The sequence below is a fragment of the Pituophis catenifer genome, unplaced genomic scaffold (assembly GCF_029215685.1).
Source record: "Pituophis catenifer annectens isolate HBS135680 unplaced genomic scaffold, rPitCat1.0.hap2 SCAF_2, whole genome shotgun sequence".
Taxonomy (NCBI): domain Eukaryota; kingdom Metazoa; phylum Chordata; class Lepidosauria; order Squamata; family Colubridae; genus Pituophis; species Pituophis catenifer.
In genome coordinates, this window is record NW_027256882.1 from 155636090 (window position 1) to 155663695 (window position 27606).

General features: G+C 40.5%; 1 protein-coding gene across 1 annotated transcript; it reads left to right on the forward strand.

Moving 5' to 3' along the window:
• Window positions 1-1764: 1764 nt before the first annotated feature.
• On the forward strand, window positions 1765-27606 carry RACGAP1 (Rac GTPase activating protein 1). Its single transcript, XM_070934852.1, has 17 exons — window positions 1765-1839; window positions 4550-4649; window positions 5945-6147; window positions 13772-13902; window positions 15176-15245; window positions 15432-15485; window positions 16690-16767; window positions 17808-17925; window positions 18488-18615; window positions 20276-20440; window positions 21765-21860; window positions 22218-22416; window positions 24431-24536; window positions 24705-24837; window positions 24959-25094; window positions 26610-26718; window positions 27487-27606. The coding sequence occupies exons 2-17, from the start codon at window positions 4565-4567 to the stop codon at window positions 27560-27562; spliced, it is 1887 nt and encodes a 628-aa protein (XP_070790953.1). The 5' UTR covers window positions 1765-1839; window positions 4550-4564; the 3' UTR covers window positions 27563-27606.

Sequence of the window (27606 nt, forward strand, 5' to 3'; positions counted from 1 at the left end):
TCCTCCTCCAGTCATGTTAGCTCAGGAATTCTGGGAGTTGAAGTCCACAAGTCTTAAACTTTCCAAGTTTGAAGACCCTTGGCCTAGAAGAAGAGCCAAGAAAGGCAAAAGATCTCAGGAAATTTCAAAAAGCTGTTAGAAACAAGCGACATTACAATGATATCTCTAAAGACATCAGAGATGAATCTGACTCTTCCAAAAGATCTCTGGGAATGCTATATGCAGAACAGAAAACCACAGCTCAGACTGAACATGGTCAAACAGACTGACTCCAGTTTGGCAAAATAATGAGACATGTCTATATACTCTTCCTTTATTTATTCAACCTGTATACAGTAGGTGTACAGGTTGTACATCTCAGAAGAAGATGAGTATGTTTTTAAAATAAGCACATTTGCATTGTGCTTATGATACTACTCTGATAGCTGAAAATGCAAATAATTCACAAGCTCTATGTCTATGAAGATTCTCAGTCATCCAGGTCATGGTTGTCCCAAAGGTGCTTTTTCAAAAGGCAACTGGACTTCCTTGTTTTTCTTGGAAGACATTTCACTTCTCATCCCATATGCTTCTTCAAGAAGCTTCTTGGATGAGAAGCGAAACGTCTTCAAAGAAAAACCAGAAAGTCCAGTTACCTCTTGGGACATTCACAAACTCTAATAAAGTCATGGAGGACAGTGAAAAAAAGAATGGTACTAAGATTAAATATAGGTAGTCCTCAGTTAATGACAATAATTGGGACTGGAATTGCCATTGCTAAGTGATGAGGTCATAAATGACTGTGGGTCTTTTAAGTGAGGACATCATATGCTTGTTTTTTGCAATCTCATGCCAGCTTCCTCATGGTCTTTGCTTGTCAGAATCTGGCAAATAATATTGCAAATGGTGACCCCATGATTACAGGGACACCAGAACTCTGATGACCGATCATATCATTTTTCAGCACCAATGCAAGTTTGAACAGTTGCTGAATGAGTGATCATTAACCAAGGACCACCTGTATGAAGAAGACCAAACTAATGACGACAATTCAGCAACCAATAAAGATATTGATATGACAGTTTCTGACTTTTAGGATCAACAACCAACATCAAATGGTCCAGCAGTCAAGAAATTTGGTGCAGACTAGTTTTGAAAGGGTAAAAATATCTTTGTTTTTCCATTGTTCAGGGTCCCTATTTCTTATAAAACAGCATCCAAGGAATGTTGTATTCCTTCTTCAGACAGAATCCACAAGACTTTGTAATACGTGATTGTATACTTATGCTGTTTTCACTGAGTAGAATAATGGCAACAGTCTTTCCTAGTTTGCTTTCCCAGGAAAACGCCTTTTTTCTTTTGGCCCTCTTATACTTTAAAATATTTGTATTTACGTTTTGATATAGTTAAGGTACATATATTTAGTCTGTTAATAAACTACTTTGTGAAGCTGTCTGTAATTGGCTGAAGTGACTAGCTCTTGAAACTGAATTGGAATCAGTTATGTGTGATTGAGTGTGATTTGTAACATCCATTTTTTGCAATTTAATAACTGGTGCACAAAAAGAAATATTTTAGTTTCCAACAGTGATCCATGCAAACATTGTAGACAAAATATAAGCTAATAACAATCTCTATAGGAAATTGTGTGACCTCATTACTTTATAATTTGATTTGGAACAATTTTGCATATCTGCGTTGTAGTATATTGTATCCTATTTCATTAGTAGTGGCAAATATGCAAAACATAACATTTGATCTCTTTTATTTTCAGCAGGTTAAACCAGATGTTCTTTGGGAAGACACAGCTTTTAATTCTGAGCCTCATGCAGTATAGAATTTAAGAATAAGGTATTACAGGTATTACTAATATCCATATATTTGAATACCTTTACAAACTTCTATTCTATTTTAATCTTACACTAATGTTTATTTAAAAACAAATATTAGCCAAAATGTTATAAAGAAATATAACTTAGTTCTTGTCAGACTTTTCAGCAAGCTCAGCTGGAACAAATAACCAGTCACACAAGAATATAAATATTTCTGATTATGTAGGAGAGGTGAAAAGCCATTACAAAAGTATTCCACTGAATGTTCTCTTTGACTATAATCTGTGTTATATTCTTGAAACACTTTCTCCTGCTTGCTTTTTATGTAAGGTTACAAGTGACTTGTTTTTCGGAGAACAGACAGGAATCATTTATTTTTTTAAAAAGAAGGGGGAATGATACAAAGATATACTATCCATAAGTGGCAAAGTTAATGCTCAGTATATCGTTAATGAAAAATTAACCATGAAAACTGGGACTAACTGTATTGGATATGGAAGAGTTACATATCTGGAGTTGGCATCATGAGCTATTCAAAAGATAAGTGAATTGTAAAATCCTTCAATTTGATGACAAGACCAATAATGTCCAATTTGGGAACAAGCTAATCCTGACAAATGTAAACCCTTGCACTAGAGAATCAGGTTCCATCTTTTTAAAGATCCTCCATAGTCTCCACTTTTTAATTTGAGTAGTTTCAATGAGCAGAGGGCTATTTTGGAGAATGCTGTATCATATTTTTTTGTTTATTTACCAGACTTATCACAAATGTGACTCAATGCAGCATACAATAAAATTGAATGATTAAAAATAAAACTTTAAAAAACATTAAACAATTAAAACAATCACAGAAAAGTACCTTCAAGACCTTACATTCAATGAAGTAATTTCATGGGCTCTCCACTTAAATGGGATCTCCAAACTGCTGACAAAACAACAATTTCTGGAAAATCAGGGTTACAGCCAATCTCACCTTAGTACCGTGTTTCTCCAAAAACACAACCCACCCCAATAATAAGCCCAACCCTAATTTTTTGGGAGGTGGGTGGGCCTAATATCACCCCTACCCTGAAAAGCCCCGGGGGATGGGCATGGCCAGCATGAGTAGCTGGGGGGAGGGGCAACTGTCGGCTGCAGCCCGCTGGCCCTTTGGGGCAGTGCAATTACCACTTTTGCCCTTCTCTTTCTGGGCGTAGCACTTCTGCTTATTGGGCCATTTCCCTGAAGCCGGCAGCTCCGCTGCTTTGCTTTTTCCCTCTTTTAGGGAGGCTCGTGGGAGGCTTTTTGGTGAATGGGAGGAAAATGGGGAGGGGGGGTTTCCTGCCTGCCATCCTTCCCTCAGTCTGTGCTGAGCTTGAGGAATGGATGACAGGCAGGAAACACCCCCTTCCCCATTTTCCTCCCATTCGCCAAAAAACCTCCATTCCGAATGCTGAAGGTTCAGAATAGAGGCGACGTTGCGTCCAGCTCACCAAGTCTGGCCTGTACGTCAAAAAAAGTAAGACCACCTCGAAAATTAGCCCAAGTGCTTATTTTCAAGTCTAAAAGAAAATAAGACTCGGTCTTATTTTCTGAGAAACACGGTAGAAGGATGAGGAGTCATGGCGCCACAATGGTTAGAATGCAGTACTTGCAGTCTTAACTCTGTCCACAGCCAGGAGTTTGATCCTGACCGCTCAAGGTTGACACTCAGCCTTCTATTCTTCCGAGTTCCGTAACATGAGGACCAGATTGTTGGGGGCAATATGCTGACATTGAAAACCACCCAGAGAGTGCTATAAAGCATTATGGAGTAGTTTACGGATAGTCCTCGGTTTAAGACCACAACTGAGCCCCAAATTTCTGTTGTAAAGTAAGACAGTTGTTAAGTGAGTTTTGCCCCATTTTCTTGCCACAGTTGTTAAATGAATCACGGAAGTTGTTAGTAATATGGTTGTTAAATGTTACATTTTTTGTAAATATTCCTTAACACCTAAAGCTTTCTGCTTTGCAGTAGAAGTACTATATGTTTTCTAGAGATATTCAGATATCAAGTACCCTGAGGCTTGTCCACTAAATGAAAGAAAGAACAGAGTTGGTTTTGTTTTTTCCTCCCTTTCTTTATGTTTGGGGATTTAAGTTTAGAGCAGCTGAAAGGATTTTCTATCCCCCCCCGCCCCGGATTGAATGTGGTAGCTCCTATGTCAGAAATGCAGTGCCTAAGGATGTTTTTTAAAAGACAAGAAGAGTTTTTCCAAGGTCTGAACTCATTAGCCAGCGTTGTATCCAGCGTTGGAGGGGGGGAAATTCAATCTCACATAAGTCAGTCAGACTTATCAGAGATCATTCGATTGTATCTAGATCTTCATTTCCAGCTACTGTACAGAACAATTTACATGATTTTTTTGCTGGCTGGTAGCCTTTTCTATTGCCTATTTCAAACTGTAAATCCTACATTGCTTATATAATTTAATGAATCCCTTTGTGCACAGTTTTGAAGTATACTGTTCATAATTTTTGCAAGATTTCTGATATTAGTTTGAAAGAGAAAACATAAGTATGTAGTTTGGCATCTCAGTCATCAAAACTATATATATAACAAGTGAATATTGAATCAGTGGCTGAGTTATTCATATTACAATTTGTTATAAACCCACAGCATGATTATACTTGACTTTAAGATCTGAAATCATTGACAAGGGTTGCTGTGCCTGACAGAAAAAGAAGACAAAAGTAAACTTATCTCCAAATTATTTCAGTTTCATGTGACAAAGATGGAGACGACAATTCTGAATTTACGGAATTTCTTTGACCAGCTCATGTGCCAAGCAGAAATTCTAAATGAAAACAGTGAATACCGTAAGTGATCACTATTTATGGATGTTATGCAGGTGAATCATGTTAGTCACCTGCAAATATTAGAGACATACAAATAAATATATTTGAGGGTTCCTTCCTGCTCTATAATTTCCTTGAAAGATAGGCGTGAATTTTTCCAAATTTCTCAGATCACCTAACAAATGTCTGTACAGTAACTCAGGAAGCATGATTAATTTGTTGGATGTCTTATGTATAAAACTAATCTGTGTAACAACTAGTGGGCTTGTACAATGTGGTTTCTAGGCAACAGTGTAGAGCATGTAGTTAAAATATTATGGTTCCAGTAGTTAACATTATGTTATTCTAGCTATTGTCTCAGGAAATCAGATTACCTTGCTCTATATTTCTGCGGTTCTCAAGAGAGTTCAAATGAAGTCTATGCAGTGTTAGAGTCACAACATCTGTAATAATGTGTTGGAAGGATTAAGAAGAAAATACTGCTTAATTAAAAAATTATCCAATGCTTTATGAATATCACTTATCAGGATAGAAAGTTTATATCCACATTAGGAAGTGTTGAGCATCTAACAAATTAGAGTCCCCCCCCCTTTGGTTCAATATTTATATAATTGTCCATCAAGTTGCAAATCCAAACATCTATAATCAATGTCAATGAAGCATATTTTAAACTTTTTGTTGAATGTCTTCCTAATATCATCATTGATTGTAATATAATCTGCTCACAATTTTTCTATAACTGCAGTTTTGTTTGTATAACAGTTTTTCTTTTCATATTATATACATTGCTTTAGTAAGGTTATTGTGCTTAACATGGAAGTACACTGAATACCTGAACTGAAATCCTTGAATTGGATTATAGGAGGGAAATGTGTTGACTGAATTCATGTTTAATCAATAAGTTCTACTGTCTTCAGTTGGATTTACTGGCAGAAAGCTTTACTTTTAGAGATAACTATTTCTCTTTCTGCATCGTGTTCTGAATAATCAGGGTGGTTTTTTTTAGCACCCTGGCATTATCTATTTACATCAGTGGATCTCAATCTCTTCTTCCACACAGATCCCCTTTAAATACCTTTTGTGTCCACAGACCATGGCCCCCAAGCCTTAAGTCAAGATTTAAATCACTACATTTCTTTAAGCCTTCACTGAACCCCTGCGATATTACAGCCCCCAACTCCCGAGGGGTCTGCGGACAGCAGGTTGAGACCCACTGATTTAGATTATTATCAAACTGAAATGATATTTAAGAAGGCTATAGAAAAAATATATTTAAAAAAATAAGTGTAAATGGATTAAAACTTCGCTTTCCCTAGAATTTCTCCAACTGGCCAAGAATTTTGAAGAGTTTAGGAGAAAATGGCAAAAAATGGATCATGAGGTGGCCAGATACAAAGATTTACTGATGAAAACAGAAACTGAACGTAGTGCTCTTGATGTGAAACTGAAACATGCACGCAACCAAGTAGACGTGGAGATCAAGAGAAGACAGCGAGCTGAAGCAGATTGTGAAAAGTTGGTGTGTATAACATTTCTGAGCTTCTTTTTCAAAAAGTGGCATCAGATTTGGAAGAGGAATGTAACAGCTTTGTTAAATATCCATTTATGTGACAATAGATATAAGCCTTTTTTTTTTTTTTTACCAGAGGGTAAAAATATATTGCAATAATGGTATGAATGTAGGCTTCTTATTTGGCTGATAAACCTATAATCTCTTGGTTTAATAGACCTTAATTTAGTATACTTCAGATATAATTTTTAAAAACCCTGCAGCACACTAAAATAAGGATTATTTGGGGCAGCAGTCTAAAGAGTAGAGACTGCTTCCCTTAAAAATGGATAAGTTTCTATTTGAATTCTAAATGAGGGAGTGAAGGTATTAGGGTGATTGGGTTGCTAATGGAATATTGATACATTTAATATTTGAATTTTCATTGAGAAGAGAAGAATATACTAGAAAGATCAGACAGCTGGATGAGTTTACAATGGTGGCTTAGTCAAAAGTAAGAAGCAAATATTGGGAAGATCAGCAAGTAGCATGCTGGGCAGTGACTGGGATAGGAAAAACTCCAGGAAGATAAAGAAAATAAATGGCAGGAACATTTGGATTTAATAGATAACCCTTTTACCTGAACGGTTTGTTAAATTAAAATTTTCTTGTAATGTGATTACTTGACTGCAATGGATAAATGTGTAATTATTTTAATTTCATTGGTGACATGGGCTGTTTCCAGTTTGTAGTACAATAAGAGTTCTTTTATGAAAGGGAACCTTTTGCTCAAGGCAAAGTAAAGAAGCCGTTTGGAAGCTTAACAATGAATGGCTCCTTCTGCACCTATTTCTTAGATCCCTCCCATCTAATGTGAATTGTGTTTTGAAGTGGCATTTACAAGTTTATTCCACAGATACAATAGCCGCAATTACCCATTGCAAAAGGCATCTTTTCTCTTTTGTGGGACTAAATGGTGAATGCTGTTGTGATTAGTCAATGGAATTGGTAAGATACCAGCAAATTGCTTTATAGCTGAAAGAAATCTATTTGGAGTATATGAGATTTTATACTGGTTAGCAATTGGCTCCAACAAAATCCCTTGGCTGTTCTCCAACGCGCAGCTGGAGAATCCAAAGCTTCGGGTTGTTCAGTAGTTGATAGCCTACACTGAGTGTGTTCCTTTAAGAGATTTCTCTTCAGACACGCCCACTTGCTCAACAGAGTCCCAGTTTAGTTCACTCAGTTGAGCCTGTGACACTGTCTGAAAATTTCTCTGGTTAACAACTAGGAACTATTCCTGAAGCTTTGGATTCTTCAACCTTGCCCTTTGTAATTTGCTGGGGGTGAGTCTTCCTGCGGATTCAGGCACGCTGCCAGTGACTTCTGCTCGAATTGAAGCCTGGCTTCCTTGCCTGCCCTTTGACAGCCGCGTGCGTGTGTGGTAGGCTTCCCACATTACGCTCTGTCTGACCGGACTGCCTTTAAATTAGCGGCTCGAGATTGACGCCCTGCACCCAGCGGCGTCTCTCTCTCTCTCCCTCTGCCTAAATTGGTGGTTCCTGGCGTCAGGATCACTTGTGAGTGATCGCACGCCGCCGCCCTAACAGGTATCGAGATTCAGCCTCCCCCCACGCCCGTTATCATCGCCGAAGCCTCTCCGGCGCCGGAGCGCCCCTCGTCAGCCCTTTATTCAACGAAGCGCTCTCCTTCAATTGAGCAGCTGGGGAAGCGCTTCTGAGCCTTCGATTGCCCCTCCTGCATTCTAGCCTGCTCGGAGCTCAAGGCGGCGGCGCTTGAACGGTTTTCAAAGTGCGCGCCATTTTTAGCCGCCTCACCGCTGGGAGCTGCGCTCAGCGGCAGCTCGCGCTCCTCGGGTTTTTCTGACGTCCTTCTGTTCTCCTGCCTGGCCGGATTCACCGCCTGCTCGTGGTCAATCGGAAAAGGGGGAAAACAGCCCTCCTAACCTCCACTGTCATCCTAGGCCTGCTGCCCTGTTTTTCGGCGCCATTTCTTTGCCCAGAGTAAAGTCTCCAACGGCTGTCAATCTCTGCCCGGCAACAGCCTCCACGCATGCGCAGTGGGTCCCTAGAGGCAATCCTCTTTTTCTAATGCATTGAGTTCATCGGCTGTCAATTTCTACCCGGCAACAGCCTCCACGCCTGCGCAGTTGGTCCCTGGAGGCAAAACCTCATATTCTGCTGCATTAAGTGCCTTAACTAGCCTGCCTCTGGAGCAATCGGCTAGTTTTTTTCGTTAAAAAGTTTTTCTGTTTCCAACACCTCTCCGCCTCCTCCTCTGCTCCTGGACTTACCTGCCAGCCCTCTCCTTCACCTGCTTTCCTGTAAAAAAAAAAAAATATATTAATAATAATAATAATATAATAATAATAATAAAAAAAAACAACGAACGGGAAAGAGACAGAACAGGAAGCGAAGGTTCCAACATGGCAGAACGTGCTCTCTCCTCGGATCTGGAGGACAACAACAGCTCTCCCGAGCGCCTCCACGAACAGGCCAAGCAGCGTAAAAGGTCCCGGAAACGCGCTGCGCATCCGTCTTCGTCGGCTGCTCCATGTTCTAAAAAGACAAAACACTCATCAGCTGCTGACAAGGACGCCTCCAGGAGACACAAAGCCCTGGAGCGCCAGTTTGAGAAAGCGCGCAGCCAGTCAAGGCAGGCGGCACTCACTCACTTACCGGTTCCACTCTCGCCCGTAGTCGTGGCTACTGCCCAGCCCGTCCATCAGGATCCTCAGCTTCCTCCGCGACCTTTGTCTCACACGCCAAGCATGGGGGCTGTCCCTGAGGCGTTATCGACACACTACACGGAACCGGTGGACCTCTCGCGCACTGCCTCTCTCCCTCGGCGGCCGCAACCGGAGGCAACCTTTACTCCTACTGCTGCGGGTTTGCGCGACATGGAGACAGCCCATCCACCTTTTCAGTATGATATTCAGCAGATCATCTCTGACACGGTTACCAGGACTCTGGCAGCAACTTCTCAGCATGCTGCTCCATATGGAGCTTGGCCTCAGCCACAATTTCCTCCTCCTCCTCTTCTGGCCCGGGTCTCTCAACAGAACCCTATCCAGTATCAGGCTACGACGCATGAGTCCGATCCGTATCTGGACCATGGTCACCGCGAGGAGTCGTCTTCGGAGGAGGGAGAGTGCGACCCGTCGGACATGGACTTGTCTGATGATGCAGATATGCCACCCGAAAAGCCAGCTTTCTCGGGGCTCTTTAGACCCTCGTTATTCAAATCGCTCCTGCGCAAGGCCAAGTTGGCCACAAATATGGCTGACCCAGTCTCTCAAGTTGATCAGCCCAGTACCTCTCAACAACATGAGGCCTTGTTTACGGCGCCTAAGGCGCAAGCGGACTTTATTCCGTGTCCACAGCTTTTTTCCAAGGTGGTCCAACGATCCTGGTCCACGCCTTCTTCCTTGCCCGCTCCTTCGGGGCTAGACAAAAAGCTCTATTGTTCGGCGCCTAGTCTCCAAGATCTCCTTCAGTTACCAACTGTAGACGCACCAGTGGCCAATCTGACGGCTTCCTCTGTAATCTCCAACGACGTCGCCGACGGTTTACGCTCAGAGGACCGAAAAGCTGAGTTTAACTTCCGACGTACGCACAATGCGGCCGCATGGGCGGTTAAAGCAGCCACCTCTGCTTCCTTCTTCAGCCGTGCCTGCTTAATTTGGCTCCGTCAACTCCACGAGCGCCTTCCCTCTGCGGATTCACGCCTCCGCCAAGATGTCAACAAACTGGTGGCGGCTACCGAATATACGGCGGACGCCTCGCTCAACGTCGCGAAGTTTGCTTCGCGCGCCCTGGTGTCCTCCGTTACATCTCGCCGTTTATTATGGCTTAAAAATTGGAGAGCTGATGCCAAGTCTAGGTGGCGCCTCGCCTCAACTCCATATAAGGGTTCCCGTCTTTTTGGAGAAGCCTTAGACGCCATCCTTGTCGAGGACAAGGATAAACGGAAGGTGATGCCATCCTCGTATAAGAGGGCAGATCGTAGACCATCGTCCTACTTCACCAGGCAGCCCTTTCGGAACGACTCCGGCCTTTCGGGGTCCTTCTCCTCAAGGCCCTATTCTCAAGGATTCGACCGTTCCCTCGATAGATCCTCCTTCAGAGACCGTGGTCGAAAGGCCTCAGCACCCAAACGGCCATTTCGAGGTACGGGATCCCGTACCTTTCAAAGAGGGAAGTGACTACATCCATCTTCCCATTGGCGGCCGTCTGACTCATTTTCTTCCCCAGTGGGAGATCTCGACGTCGGACGCCTGGGTGCTCCAAACAATCCGTCTTGGCCTTACCCTGGAGTTCCGCTCCAGACCTCCCTCACACTTTGTCCAATGCCCTATTTCTCCCAACCTGGACAAGCGCCAGCTAATGGAGGCAGAAATCCATCACCTGCTTCAAATCCAAGCCATCGAACCGGTTCCCCACCATCATCGCGGGACCGGCTTCTATTCAATTTTCTTCCTGGTCCCCAAATCATCCGGGGGTCACAGGGGCATCCTAGACCTCAAGAGGCTGAACGAATTTATAGTATATCATCAGTTCAAAATGGAGTCCCTCCGATCAATTCTGGCTTCCATTCGACCATCGGACTGGATGACCTCTATCGATTTGAAAGAAGCGTACCTCCACGTACCCATACGACTGTCCCATCGTCGTTTCCTACGCTTTGCCTACAACAACAGGCATTACCAATACAGAGCAATGCCCTTCGGCCTCTCCTCCGCCCCAAGGACCTTTACAAAGCTCCTGGCAGCAGTGGCGGCCCATCTACGTCAACATCCGGTCCGCCTTCACTGCTACTTGGATGATATCCTAGTGCTCTCCCCTTCTCCGGCCCGAGCATCCCGAGACCTAGCAGTGGTGTGTCGCTGCCTTCGTCATCATGGCTTCTCCCTCAACATCCCGAAGAGCCAATTGCAGCCCACTACTTGCATTCTCCATCTCGGGACATTAATAGATTCTGTAAGGGGCCAGGTGTTCCTGTCAACGGACCGGTGTTCCAGTCTCCAGTCATTAACATCCCAGGTCCTCTCCTCTTGGAAGGTGCCCTTGCTGCTCCTGTCCCGCCTGCTCGGCAAAATGATTTCCTGCCTGTCTGTCGTCCCTTGGGCGAGATTCCATTCACGCCAGCTCCAGTGGTTCCTCCTCCCCTTTCAGAGAGCCAGGAGGAGCAACTCTCCCACACAAGTTTCCCTCCCGCCAGAGGTCTCAAGGTCTCTCCTCTGGTGGTCCTCCCAGAGCCTACATCAGGGCAGCTACTTCCAGAATCTACAGCGCCTGGTAGTGACAACGGACGCCAGCCTGACGGGATGGGGAGGTCATCTTTTATCCCACGTTGCCCAGGGAACGTGGTCAGCAGAGGAGAGCCTCAACGGGATCAATTGGTTGGAACTCCGTGCGATCCGCCTCTCCCTCCAACGGTTCCAGCAGATTGTGTCGGGGCACCATGTCCTGATACGCACAGACAATGTAACCGCAAAGGCGCACGTGAACCGCCAGGGGGGGACTCGCTCGGGTCCATTGATGGAGGAAACGACCCTACTGCTGATCTGGGTGGAAAAGCACGTCCTATCCCTTGTGGCGGAGCACATTGCCGGGACCACGAACATCACAGCGGACTGGCTCAGCAGACAACACTTGGACCACGCCGAGTGGCGACTTCACCCAGATCTGTTCGCCGAGATCGTCCGCAGATTCGGCACGCCTCTAATCGATCTATTTGCCAGCCGCGACAACACTCACCTACCCAGGTTCTTCACCTGGTACCAGTGCCCTCAGGCGGAGGGAGTCGACGCCCTCGCCTCTCCCTGGCCCAGGGGTCTCCTCTATGCCTTTCCCCCTCTACCGCTCCTTCCTCGTCTGATCCGCAGGATAATAGCAGAGAGGGCAGACGTCGTTCTGGTCGCACCCCACTGGCCTCGGAGGTCCTGGTTTGCGGATCTGGTGGACCTGTCGGTGGCACGGCCGTGGAGGATTCCAGGGGACAGGATCGTTCTCAGCCAGGGGGTCATTCTGCACCCAGACCCGCAGTGGTTGCAGTTGACCGCCTGGCGCTTGAACGGATCTTGCTAAGGCGAGCCAACGTGCCTAGCAATGCGATCCCCACGATTCAGGCGTCAAGACGGCCATCAACATGCCGCATTTATAACGCAACCTGGAACTCCTTCTGCTCCTGGTGTGCTAAATTCCACCTGGATCCAACGTCTGCTTCTGTCCCCGAAGTGCTGGGATCCCTTCAGCGGGGCATGGACAAGCACCTTGCGCCTAACACTCTTCGTCGCCAAGTTGCTGCACTTAGTACGGTCCTTTCGACTTCTGCAAAGCTTCCTCTCTCCCAGGACCCGACGATTCGCGACTTTCTGCGAGGGGCATCCAACCTGCGCCCTCCTGTTATACATCGATACCCGACCTGGGATTTGACTCTGGTCCTTCAGGCCCTCATGCACCCTCCATTTGAGCCTCTCGCCTCCATCAGCCTCCGCTTTCTGACTCTTAAGGTGGCGTTTCTGGTCGCGATTACTTCGGCTCGCCGTGTATCCGAACTAGCTGCACTGTCTGTGAGAAGCGACCTTTGTGTCTTCCATACAAATCGCGTGGTACTAAGACTAGACCCCTCATTCCTGCCTAAAGTAAATTCCACATTCCATCGAGCCCAGGAATTAATCCTTCCGGACTTCTGCCCCGATCCTCGACATCCTCGGGAAGCGGACTGGCACCTGCTAGATGTCCGACGGGCTCTGCGCCGGTATATTAAACGGACTGAGCATTTCCGGAAATCTGAATCGCTCTTCATTTCCTTTCTGCCCGCTTCCATGGGCCGGAAGGTTTCTTCCACGACAATTGGGAGATGGATTAAATCCTGCATCTCTAGGGCTTATTCGGCTCGGAACAGACCGGTTCCGCAGAGAATTCTTCCACACTCCACCAGGAGCGCCGCCACTACGGCCGCCTGGGCCACTAATGCCTCCATTTCCGACATATGCAGGGCGGCTACCTGGTCATCCTTGAACCCCTTCATCAGGCACTACAAGGTGGATTCCTTTGCCTCGGCGGAGGCATCCTTCGGCCGCCGGGTGCTCCAAGCTGTATGCAACTCTTCAGACGACGTACAGCAGCTGGGTTCCCTCCCTGTCTGAACTTGCTTGGGTAAATCCCGAAGCTTTGGATTCTCCAAGCTGCGCGTTGGAGAACGGACGTTGCTTACCTGAACGTCCCTTCTCGACGCGCAGCTGGAGAATCCAACCCACCCAGCTTGGCTGCTGGACATTCCTTCCTGACGCTCTACTGCTCCTTACTTCGTGAACAAAACTGGGACTCTGTTGAGCAAGTGGGCGTGTCTGAAGAGAAATCTCTTAAAGGAACACACTCAGTGTAGGCTATCAACTACTGAACAACCCGAAGCTTTGGATTCTCCAGCTGCGCGTCGAGAAGGGACGTTCAGGTAAGCAACGTCCGTTTTAATCTCATGCTATAATTTGAGAGATCAGTGTATGTGCCTTGCATAGGGATTAATATGCCAACAGCATAGTTGTGTTTCTCAGAAAGTTTTGCATATTATGTGCTTTCTGTGCTATAAATGTAATATAAAGCTACTTTTAATGTTTCTCAATTTGTAGGAGCAACAGATTCAGCTGATCAAAGAGCTTCTCATGTGTGATTCATCAGGCAGCATACAGCTGAGCGAAGAACAGAAATCAGCACTGGCCTTTTTAAACAGGCCTCAGGTGTCCATTGGTGGTAACAAAAGGTAGATTGTTCATGATTTATTTTAGGTGGATCAGATTGTAATCATGTAATGGCTAATATCTTCCTTCATTTTGACTAGTGAACATTTTCCCAATCTATTGAATTTTTTTCTTTAAGAGTCAGAAATCAAAGATTCAACCCTATGTTAACAGAAGGTGCTTAAAATAGCAAGATGCAGTCCTTAACATATTTTTGTGCATTTTGTTATTTAAAAGTTTCAAATATTTTTCAAATATTCAAAAATTTTCAAAGTACATGGGTTGCAAATAGCATTGTTAAACTTCAGGATATCTTCTCTGTTTTTACTCTTAAATTGTGGTAAGATACAGAGAAACGTCATGGGATATATAGCTACATGAAAGAGGTAAAGAACTTACTTTATTGGAAGGTGGAAGTCAATCACAAAACTCCAGTTTTATTTCTTGAATTATATCCAAGAGGTTCTGTTTATCAATATGCTAAGCTTATGAGAATTGAATAGAATGGGACCAAATTGTTTGGCACAACTCAAAAACTTTTGAGTTGAGAAAATGCCCTAGATCTAGGCAGGGGCTGCAGAGAAATATGTCCACTTCCTACAGTAGGGCAGTAGCTCAGATAACTGTTGACTCTCCCATTATTAGCCGCCTCCTGCTTCCTTCCTGTTCATGTAACTCATATTTTTAAGGGATTGGAAAGAATTCCAGAAGCAATGTGCTACATTCTTTTATCTTTTTTTTCCTGGAAAATAGGATTTTCAGAATTCCAACTTGTATCTCAGGAAATATGTAGTTTTATATACAGGCAGGATGAATCTATTACTGCATAACTCTGGGTATGTTTATTCATCAGCTATACAAAATCTATCCAAATTCTATAAACGTGGATATATGGGTTTTTTTTAAAATAGTTTCTCTCCAATAGGTTTTGGTGGTATTAAGACAAATTTAGGGGATTAGAGGGTACAAAATATATGGTAAACATTGTAAATATTTTATTTGAAGAAAAGTTGACTCCCATTAAGTTAGGCAGTGGCATAAAGGACATATTCAGGGTTGTCCCACTGAAACCACTGAAATGTAATGTTTAACCTGAGCTGTTAAGGAGCTTTAAAAATGAATCTTTTAGTCTTTTTTTAGTATTACTACAGTAAAGTTTTTACACCAAGATACCAAATCCCATGTAAAAAATTCTGAATATGTTATAACTTTCTTTTCAAACTCTGCTACCTTATCAAGTACTAGATTACTATATGATAAGGTGAGATTTTAAAATATGTGTGATTTTTATTTTAGGCTGTCAACAATAGATGAATCCGGTTCAATTTTATCCGACATCAGTTTTGACAAAACTGACGAATCATTGGTAATGTAACCATTATCTGAATTCATTTCTTGTACTGTCTTACAATAAATTTTTTAAAATGATCCTTTGTAAGATGTCTATTATTATGGGTGAATATTCAAAGTTAGGCATAAAGGAATGGACAAGCTGAAAATGCATGTTTGCCATCTGTTTGATACTAAAGAGGTTGTTTTTTCTTGTATCTAGGATTGGGATTCCACAATGGTAAAGACTATTAGGTTGAAAAAAAGAGAAAAAAGGGTATGTATGGGTTTTTAAAAATTTACTTGTATTATCTGATGCAAAGGGCAGGTTTCATTTATTATTGAAATTTACATTAGTGATTGGGGGTATGCCTATAATGCAAATGTTTTCAGCTTGGGAACATTTAAATCATATTTCAGTGTACATAATTGTTATTTTTTCATTAGAGTTATACTCTTAAATCTGAAACTTTTTTATGCTCACAGAATATCCTAACAGCCAAGCATTATGTAGAGAACCATTTAATTTCCATACTTGTTGCTTGTGCAATAAATAGGACAATTCTGGCAAATATATTTAAGAAAATCTGATGTAACAGAATAATAGTTGGAAGGAAACTTGGAGATCTAGTCCAACCCCAGCTCAAGCAGGAAACGCTATACAATTTTAGATAAATGTCCAGTTTCTTCTTTAAAAACTTCCTGTATTGGATGTTGATGTGGAAATTGCCATCAGTTTTGCTTTCAGTTAATATACAGCTGAACTCTGGAAATCTTATTATATATATATATATAAGCCAAATACAACTCACTCATCACAAAATCTCCAGGACGGTAAAACCTACAAACTTGAAATTTGGCACTTATGTTCCTCTTGGCTTCTAGGTGCTTGCTAAGAAACAATTTTTCAAAATGACCATCAGATCATTAGTATTTCATATACAGTATTATATTCACATGCTAGGAGTTAGATGTTCTACTCCCCCCCCCACCTGAATGGAACTCTGTCCCAACTGCCAGTTGCCTTATATTAACACGCTCTGATGCTACCCCTTTGCTAAAGTGGGAGTGGTCAGCACATGACTCTTCCGGCCTGTGAGCTGGGACATTCTGTTCCCCCTCCCCCTCTGTTCTAACTGCCAGTTGCCTTATATTAACACGCTCTGATGCTACGGATCAAGCCCGAGCACATAGTTTAGTAGTGAAGCACAGGCATCCAGCTAGTATATTTAATATATACTTGAGATAATCTACCACCCTTCCCACTTAATTCTCTTACTTTCATCTGTACGGGTTACTAGGTAAGGTAGGCAAAAAATGTGTTGTCTCTGCATGTTCTGAGTAGGAAATGATAATTTAAATAAATTAATCACTTCATATTCTGCTTAGAATCTCTATAAATATAGAATTTAATATTTCTCTAGAATTTTCACTTCAAGAATGCTGTCATGCTTTCACTTACAAATGTGCTTCCTTTACAGCGCTCTTCTAGACAGTTTATTGAAGGCCCACCTGGTCCTTTAAAGAAAACTCGTTCCATTGGCTCTACAGTAGATCAGGTATGTGCTTTTACAAAGACTATTAGATTCCTTCCAGAAGTAGGTCTCTGATCTCTAAATACCACATATTTAACTATAGCGGGGGTGTTCATTAGTATTCATTGCTTCATAGCTTTTTACTCACTGCAAATTCATCAGCAATTTCATGTTGCCAATAGGGCACTATTTGTGTGTGTGTGTGTGTGTGTGTGTGTGTGTGTGTGTGTGTGTGTGCTTTTGTTTTATTGTGCCCAATTCTTGGAGAAAGCCTGGACAAGTCCCTGCAGTTTTCTTGGCAAGGTTTTTCAGAATTGATTTATACTTGCTTCCTTCCTAGGGCTTTGAGAAAGTGACTGGCCAAAGGTCACCCATTTGGCTTTGTGCCTAAGGTGAGACTAGAACTCACAGTCTCCCAGATTCTAGCCTTAACGCCTTAACCACTGCACCAAACTGCTCTTTAAAGTTATAAGTTAGTGCTCTCTCAGGTGCATTTCCCGATGTGATTCCTAGATATGCTTTTTTTTTTTTTTTTTAAATTTGATTTATATGCCGCCCTTCTCCGAAGACTCAGGGCGGCTTACAATGTGCTCAGCAATAGCCTTCATCCTTTTGTATATTTTATACAAAGTCAGCTTATTGCCCCCACAACTGGGTCCTCATTTCACCTACCTTAGAAAGGATGGAAGGCTGAGTCAACCTTGAGCCTTGGCGAGATTCGAACCCTGCAGTAATTGCAGGCAGCTGGTCTTAATAACCAGCTTAATAATAGAGCTTTCAGGTTTTGATTATGGTGACCAGGAATTTTGGGGTCTGCAGTCTGGAGTATACAATGTACCTGGAGTATACAACTGTAAGGAATCTGTTGGAGAATATGGGATTTATTGGTATCATGTGGAAATTTCTCTTTTCTCATTTGAAACCAGGGTTTTTAAGTTTTGCTGCATAGGATGCTGAGTAGGTATCCAGATTGCACTATTAAAACATACATATCTTAAATATTCTGAAAGAGAGAGCTTCTTGTTTATGTTTCCTATATGCTTCTTTCAATTATTTTATTTCAGGGAAATGAATCCATAGTTGCAAAAACAACTCTCACAGTTCCTAATGATGGCGGCCCAATTGAAGCAGTTGCCACTATTGAGACTATACCTTACTATGTGGGAAACCAGAGAAAGGCAGGTAAATGTGTCTATGAAATTTAGACTATTATGATTTCTTCTTTGTCACAGTTTTTAATCTGTGTTTGCCAGTAACAATGCAACTGCTGATAGAAATGAAAGTAAGAGGTTTCTGACAGTGTTCATCTGAATTACAGTTGAAATTTGTTATGAATCACATAGGACCATATTTTCTTTCCATGTGTAACACTACGTACTTTTAATTTTCAATCTTTACCTTCATTGGATTTTATATAACAGGAAAAGAAGAAACCTGCCAGTGAAAAAATGTATAAATGTTAAATCCATCCCACGCATCGGTTCTTTAAGAAGGTTTAAAATATCCTTTAAGTCTGAGCTCTTGTGCTGAGGAAAGGATCTAAAAGTAACCATTTGCTTCCCCCCCCCCCCAAAAAAAGCGAAGTATTACCTATTGTAATAGAATTGAGAAAAGAGAGAAATAACTTTATCAGGTTAACAACACAGGTTAGAGTAGATGTATTAGTTTAAACTGGGAGTACCTGCTGTCAGCTTAATCCTGTATCAAAAACTGATTTTTCAAATTGTCTCTTTTTCCACCCAAGCCATCCTACAGCCTTGGAACAGTGACTCAAGCCTGGGAAGCAGGAAGGTTGAAAACAAATCCGAAACAGATGGATCTAGCACTCCTGGAAGCACTGGGACGAGACTACACGAATTTGTATCAAAAACGGTGAGTGAAGAGGCCTCTCAGTTCTGGGTCCAATTCAAAGCTCATATTATTTTGGGTCTAAGATACTAGTCAGCTGACTTTTTGTAGTCAGTCATACTCATTCTCTGATTGTCAGCTGAGGTTATGTTTTGAAATGTTCTGAAAAAAGAGAATGAAACATGGCAGTTGCTAGAATAAATACTGTTCCTGACACAGTGCAAAGTTGTTTAATGATTTCATAATACATCAAATGTGATGTAGAACCTTCTCTTGGTTTGTAAAGGCTTGCCCAGAAAGCCATGTTAAGGAAGACATTTGCACATTTTTTTTTTGCAAGAAGTCAAACAAAGGTTGGAAGGAAACCACTTTGCAAATGTTTAACCATAGAGCTGCAAACTCATGCCCTATTTTCATTTCCTTTTCATTCATTTCATTTCATTTGTTAATCAAATTACATATAAAAGTATAGTTGAAAAACAATCAGCTTTACATTTTGCATAGAGTTTAAATAATGATCCTGCCATAGTATTATTCCTAGCTGCCAAATACCACAAATGCCTAAGTAATGTAATATAGCAATCTTGCTGAATAAAAAGCTGTTTAAAAGAGCATCTATAATTTGCTTTTGTTACTCATAACTGGAATTTTCACAGTTCAGAATTAGTTATGATTAAATTTGTTTCAGAGGGCGGGTCAGGATGAACAGATACACACACATACACACACACACACACACACACACACAGAGAGAGAGAGAGAGAGAGAGAGAGAGAGAGAGAGAGAGAGAGAGAGAGAGAGAATAATTAAACAAATTAGGGCTTGCATTTTGGATACTACGATACTTATATTAAAGAAGCAGCATGATCTAATCATATATACAAGTAAAATTATTTACAAAACCAATATGTTTTGCTATGTATGTAAAGAATAGAACAATAATTATAGTAAACATATCAAGTCTTAATTTTTCTCACCCTTATGTTTCTTTCTGCTTGTGATTTATTGTAAGTTCTTCTTATCAGTTACTGACACTGGAATGTCTATCAATTTTCTCTTGGTTTCCTTTAACTCACAAATGTCTATATCCAGCATCTGAATCTCACTGTACACAACACAGTCCATCTTCCTGGTTTTTTCACACTCTCACAAACAGCTAGAAAAACTGCTTTTTCTTTTGGTTTTCTTCCTTGTCCTAGAATTGGCATCTGTAAACTTGGCAGGGCAGGGCATTCCTCTGCTCAGCTGTCCACAAACCAGTTGATGTGCTCTCCAGCAGCATGTCTTGCAGCATCTGAAATGTAACCCCACCCCACCCCCTTTCTCCACTTTCCCTTTCTCTCTTTTTAAAATGCTTTATATCTAAGGCATGTATACACCACTTTACAGGTACATTCTGCCATTTTCCTCTTTTCTGCCTACTTGTTCTTGGTCTTGTGAAGGCATCTGCCTTTCCTAAAAAGAAAAATGCATGACCTTTGTAGAGATCCAGACACCTTCCTCCGGGTGGGCATTCAACTGGTACAGATAGATAATTTAAATAAAATAAACATGTATACAGTAATGTCTTCACATGAATGTATCTTAGTGGCTAGTTGTATGTACTTGTCTGTGCCTGTTTATTGAACTCAGTATATTTCATTGCTTATTCTCAATCAAGTTAGTTTACACATATTCTCTCTAGGTTATTAAACCTGAGTCATGTGTTCCATGCGGGAAGCGGATAAAGTTTGGGAAAATGTCCCTGAAATGCAGAGACTGTCGGGTAGTTACACATCCAGAATGTCGAGATCGCTGCCCCCTGCCCTGCACCCCTACTGTAGCAGGAACCCCTGTCAAAATTGGACAGGTATGCTTCTAAATAAAACACCTTAGTGGCTGATGATTGTATTTTGGATCTCAAAAAGTAATAATAATAATATTGAAGATTTAAATAGGTGAAAGAGTGTTAGTTCGCTGTGAAAATGTTTTTGATATAAGCAGCAGCAATGTTTCAAGTTATTTTCTGGTAAATAAAGCTACTGTTGATACAGCCACCAACTCTTCTTATACTGGAATTTAAAGAAGCTCTTTAGATTCTAGGTGCTGATAGAAAGAAAAGTATACACTGGAGACAGGAGTTTTAATATACGTGCCATGCGTATGTGTAAAGCTTTCTTGCTATCTGTTTTAAAGCAGGGTGGATAAAAATCAATGATTTTTTTAAAAAAATAAAAAAAATCAGATTTTTTTATTTAAAATGGATTTTTTTGATTTTTATCGAATTTATTTTAATAAAAAACTTGGGGTAAAAATCTATCGTAAGATAGTTTTCTATTTAAGATACATAAATAATTTAGTTTATTCAGCATGAAATGGAGCTTAGTTATGTAGCATGAGGCTGTATATTCTGCAACACTGGGACTATCAGTGAGTCAACAGTGGGTCAAAGGAGTAGCAGAGATGACAGTTGCTCTTTAAAAATTATGATTTAAATCGAGTTGATTTAAATCAAGCCTTTTTACTAGTGATTTAAATCATGATTTAAATCGTGATTTAAATCAACTCGATTTAAATCAAATCCACCTTGTTTTAAAGCACATTGGTATCTATAAATACAAAATAAAAGGAGAACAGAAGAAAAAAACTAACTGCCTGATATTTTGGAAAGGAACCTGTTTACTTATATCTTAGTATTTATTGCTCATGTCTAAGATTTTTCACAAGCATATTATGTTCCAAATATAATCTAAGCAGGGAAGAAGTAATATGTAACATATGCTTAAAAAAATCCTTGCATTGTTACTGTCATTGTTGTACTATTAGCATATTACAGTGCTCAGAAATATGTTAAATTTTTATTCTTGTATCTCTTGTATTGAGTTACTGAACATTTTATGCCATGTTTTTTCTTTTTGTATTAGCGCTATGGTACATTAATTTAGTTTATGGGTAGAATCTTAAGATTTAAGCTGTAGAATCTGGCACTCTGTCACACAAGTTAAGTGAGTTCCTTGTCTCTTGTTTTCTTACTATGCACTTACATGATGTATTTCTTAAGTGATTCTTACTAGATTTACTGTCAAATTATATATTAAAAACTGTGGCTTTGCTTTCTCTTTAATGAAAATAAAAATAACAAGAATAACTTGTTATTTCCCATTTCCCATACTTGTTCCTTTCTCTCTTTTTAGGGAGTTCTGGCGGATTTTGTACCTCTGACGACTCCAATGATCCCTTTCATTTTAGTTCACTGTGTAAATGAGATTGAGAGACGAGGCTTGAATGAGGTAAACTAAACTTAAAAGGTATAAATCTTATGGAATTGTTTGGAATGCAGAAAATGCATATGCTTTCTGCTAAGACCTTCTATATCAGGGGTATCAAACTGGATGTCCGCGGGCCAGATGCGTCATACGCAGGCCACACCCACCCCGAAGGGAAAAAATATTGTGATACGTCACATGACGGCAATGTGACATGGCAAGTTTGGCACCGGTGTTCTTTATTCACCAAGATGCAGCTACTTTTAGAATTGCCGGGGTGGTAGTTATGGAAGTCAAATGCTAGCACATGTTATATTAAAGCTGGAGGGATTTCAGAGAAACAAGTTTGGGATCTTGCTTTAAAAATCTTTGTTTCAACAGACGGGCCTCTACCGAATTTCTGGCTGTGACCGCACAGTGAAAGATTTGAAGGAGAAATTCCTTAGAGGGAAAACAGTACCCCTACTTAGCAGAGTGGAAGATATCCATGCTATATGTGGCCTTCTTAAAGATTTTCTCCGCAATCTTAAAGAGCCTCTTCTTACTTTCCGTCTCAATAAGGACTTTATGGAAGCAGCAGGTATGAATAATATAACACATTTGAGTATAAATGTTGAATATACTTTTCTCCACTAGGCAAACTAAAATGCTGACTCTTATCCTTTTAATATGTTTTTATCCGTGATATTAAAAAAACTTGTATCCTGCATTTATTATTTTTACAAATAGCTCAAGGCAGCAAGTATATCCAACATATACCCTCTTTTCCCCACAACAACAATCCCTTGAGGTGGGTTGGATTGACACAAAGTGACTAGATGTATAATACAATATATCTATAGTATAGATGCATAGACTTTCCCCCCAAAATATTAAGTACTGTGATTTAGTACTTATTTGCTAAAACTTCCTTTGAATTCCTATATATTGACTTCATTCTATTTTTTATTTTCCACGCTGTCTGTTTGAAAATCAGTTTTCTGTTTTTGTTAATGTAACAAAAGTGGCCAAGACTAAAAGAGTACAATTATGCATTAGAACAGGGGTCTCCAACCCCCACGCTGTGGCTCACTACCAGGCTACAGCCTGTTGCAATGGGCAAGCACATGCGCGCAGCTCCACTCGCACAAGCAGCAGGCAAGTGTGCATGCGAAGCTCCACTTATGCGAGCAGAGGGTGCTCACGTACAAAGCTGTACACGTGTGCCTGCCATTCACACACACACACACACACATACATGCACCAGGCCGGGCCACCAAGGTGTAAAGGTTGGAGACCACTGCACTAAAAGTCCCTTTCTTATTGTTTTCTATTACTCAACATAATACTTATTTTTTAAAATTTCTTTTTTAAAAAATAATTTTTATTAATATATTCTATGCACCAATACACAAATAAAATATACAATCCTGCCACCATGGTGTAATGTGAGTACATTGTCCATAAATATAAAGTCATTCCTTTATACATACATACTTGCCATCTTATATATACATCATCATATATCTATTCTATCCCACCTTTTCTGGACCCAATCGTACCATAATTTCCAACTGTTATAAAATTCTGAATGTTTTTTTACCATTGATCAATCTAGTTAATCTATCTGATTCCACACACTCATTAATTTTATTATTTTCAAATCCATCGGTAAGTATTGATTTTCCCACTCCTGCGCATACGCTAATCTTGCTGCAGTAATAATGTGAATCAACAAGAACCATATACCTGATTTAACATTCAAAGGAAATCTCGGTCCTTAATTCCAAATTGATCTGTGTAATTTTCAAAATCCATTGCCGTATTTTTTTTCAATATTTATGCGGGCAGGTCCACCATTGGTGAAAATAAGTTCCATTACTGTAACCGCATTTCCAACAGCAGGAAGATGTCCCGGGAAACATTTTTTTCTATTACTCAACATAATACTTAATTTTTAAAATTTCAATAGCTCAATTCTTTATTTCAACAATGTTTATTTTCATAGAGAGCGATAGATGTTAATATGTTATTGATAGAAAGATATAGAAATTATTTGGTTGGGAAAACACCTTGGAGGTAAAATGCTATGTAATCTTCCAGACTAGTCTAGTCTTCCTTAGCTCCCCAACACAATTTGCAAATATAGATTAGAGGGAGACACTGTCTCCCATGGATTTTTGATCAATGACTTTTTTCTTGCTCCAGATTTGGAGACTTATATCATTCTTGCTTAACAGTTTAACTGTTAACCTCTCTCTCCCCTCCCTCCTTCCCTGCTAAACGTTTTAGTAAGACTTGAGCTGTGCATCACACATCACAGAGTGATTTCTTTGGGATTAATTTAATGGTTGTTTGAATTCAGCCAATTGCAGTTTATTCAGTAAATAATAATTAAGCAAACAATAGCTTAGTATGATATATGAACATACCTATATGTTGGGAAAGGACTAATATGTTGCCGTTTTAAATTAACTCTGCCTCCCTAACATGGAGACCAAAGTCTTAGAAACCTAAGCAGTCATAATTAAGGTACCTGCAGAAAATTCATTATTTTCTCCATTGTAATAAGGTGGAAGAGGTCAGAAATACCATTTTTATGTTTCCATTTAAAGAAATTATAGATGAGGACAACAGTATAGCAGCCATGTATCAAACTGTTGGAGAGCTACCACAGGCTAATAGGGAAACTCTGGCATTCCTCATGATTCACCTGCAGAGGTAAGTTCAGTTGTCTTATTAATTCTTGAAGAGGTGATAAAAAAGATTCTTTTACTATAATTCTGTTCATCTTGTGGGATTGGGGTGACAATGAAAGGAATAGTTCCTAAAACAAAATTTATTGCTCCTCTTTGCACAAATGCTCCTAGATGTCTGTCTTTTCCCTAGAGTTGCTCAAAGTCCAGATACCAGAATGGATATTTCCAACCTGGCTAAAGTCTTTGGGCCTACCATTGTTGGCCATGCTATACCAGAACCTGATCCCATGACACTACTCCAGGACACAAAAAGGCAACCTAGGGTATGTCACAAGTGTGCATAACAGACTGGAAATGTTCAATATTTCAAATGATTGAGAAGCATTGATTTGAAAGAATCAGTAAAAGAAAAAATATTCTTTATATGTCAATGTGAATTTGTAGGTTGTGGAACGGTTGCTCACTTTGCCTGTGGGTTACTGGAGCCAGCTTATCATGGTAGAACAGGAAAATATTGAGCCAGCTCACATCATTGAAAATGCCAATGCTTACTCCACAACCTGCACACCTGATATTAAAGGTAATTATGCCTTTGAATTGTTAGCTATGATCCAACACATGTGCTAATTGAAACTTGATAATGTGAACAATAATGTTGCTTTTTCACACCAAAATGTGAATATAATTTATGATACCCAATTATGTCATCAGTATACCTTTAAACTGAATACCTCTAAACAGTGGGAGATGTTGTAGAAGTCCTGTCCAAATGTCCAGAGACAGCCAATCTGGTTGGGGAAGCCAAACAAGTCGGAGTGACTGTTAATTTGAAAGCTTCTATAACATTTTATGGGAATCTCTTCCCCAGAAAGAGCAGATTCACAAAACAAAAGTTCCACCCAGACTCACGATTCCTACTACATTAGTAGGGAGAAGCTGTGATCAGGGGACCCTTCAACTGGTACACCATTTGCAACTTCGTATGGGACAGGATTGAGGAAGATCACTCATGTCATTGTCACCTCCCAATTAGGTTATTGTAATTAGTTCTACTTGGGCTATCCACAAAGTCTATCCAGAAACTTCAACTGGCCCAGAATGCAACAGTCTACATGTTCGCAGACCAATCTCTACTGCCACATTTCAACACTCTGGGAGCTATAATGGCTGTCAGTATATTTCCAAGTGAAGTTCTAGGTCCAAGTGCAATTCTAGGTGCTGGTTGATACCTTTAAGTTTCCCTGTTTGGCTTGCGTTCTGATATTTAAGGGACTGTCTTTCCATATAGTCTCTGCCCATTCCATCCTGATAGCTAGAGTGTATTTACTAAGAGGTCCCACCTACCAGTACGTAGGTGGCAAGAGGGGACTCAACACTGAACTTTGTTAGTAGCAGTTCCCCTCCTGTGGACAACTTGTCGCTTGACACAAGAATCACCTCCATGTGTTATAGAAATCAGTACAAACTTGGTTTTTCTGGAAGACTTATGGGGGCTGATTGGAGAGCTACAGGTACAAATGCATGCATGCACATACAAAAGCACATAGAATGTGAATGTATGTGGATTTGTATTCTTATTTGATGTGTGGAAATTTCAAAATGTAATTTTATTTTATGGTTATTATTTTAATCTCTGTAAACTGCCTAAGGTCTTTGAGGATTGATGTGATAGATAAATTGCAGAAATAAATAAATTCGACAGGGTTGCCATTTTTAGTGAAAAACCTCTAATTGTTTCCTTTCACATACAATCTTATTCTCTGCTCCTGTAGTATATAGTCCTCAACATATGGAGCGTATCTACCCATTTTCTGTGTCTGCTACTTCAGTCTACATAAATTGGATTTCGGTATTTGGGGATTTTGCTTGCAAAAAAATTGCAGGACAATAGTATGACTTGAGTTATTTGCACTTTAGCTTATTTTTTGAGCAAAGGTTGAAAACGTGAGAATTAGATTTGGATTAATTGTGATATTATTTGAGAGAGGGAGTAAGTCATTCTCATTAAGATTTTTCATCACTTTGCTTAAAATGCTGAAGCTATTTGAAATATTGTATCTTAAGAATATTAACTGTAATTGTTCTTATCACATAGTGAGCATGTTGGGACCACTCACTACTCCAGAACAGCAATTGGTAAAAACTCCTTCAAGCAGCTCCCTGTCTCAGAAAGTCAAATCTACATTTAGCAAAACCACTCCCAAGTAAGTTTAATTATTTATTTGGTCTAATTAGCAAAATATCAAGTCAAATCCTTATTGAGGTCACAGACCAGAATAAATTAGCAAAGTATGTTTTTTTTTCTATTCTTCCTTGGTGTTTTGGAGCTATAAATTGAGTTTGTATAATAGCTGATCACCAATTAGTGGGTGATATCAGAGAAAAATTGGGGGGGAGGGAATTCTGATTCTAGATATATGATTTGGAGTACTGGGGAATGAAAATTGATGAGACTATTTGAAATAGAAGAGAATATGAGAAATAATTGATACATATCCCGATGGAAAAATACTCCGAATGAGCAACACATTAGTTGTGAATACTTCCAAAAAAAAATTTCAGATCAAATGGTTGCTGTTTTTAATTTGAAATATAAGGCTATCTTATCAGTTTACCTGTGAATTGCAGGCTCCTTAAGTGGACTTTTGTGGGGTTGTGATTTTTCCTGAATATGTGTTATATAAATACAACACAGAATAGCCCAACTGCCTCCTCTGTACAACTGTTTCTGGACTATATGTGGAAGCCAGGGGGAAGGTTATTTGCATTAATTTCAGGGAATTTGAGTTGTATGTTTTTTGTATGTCAGGAAAGTGGAAATATGGAGCAGTGTTCAACAGATATTAATGAAAGATATAAAGAGATACATTTCAAGAGTAAAAGGTTATTTTTCAAATGCTAAAACATACAGATATTGGCCACTATTGCATACTGAAAACTGCTCATGATGAATCTTTCCACTTATTTCCTAGATTTGCAAGCAAAAGCAAGTCTGCGACAACTCTTGGACGGCAAGGAAACTTTTTTGCTTCTCCAATGCTGAAATGAAATATCTTGGTGTTCTGATTATCTGCTTGCAATGCCATTATAAA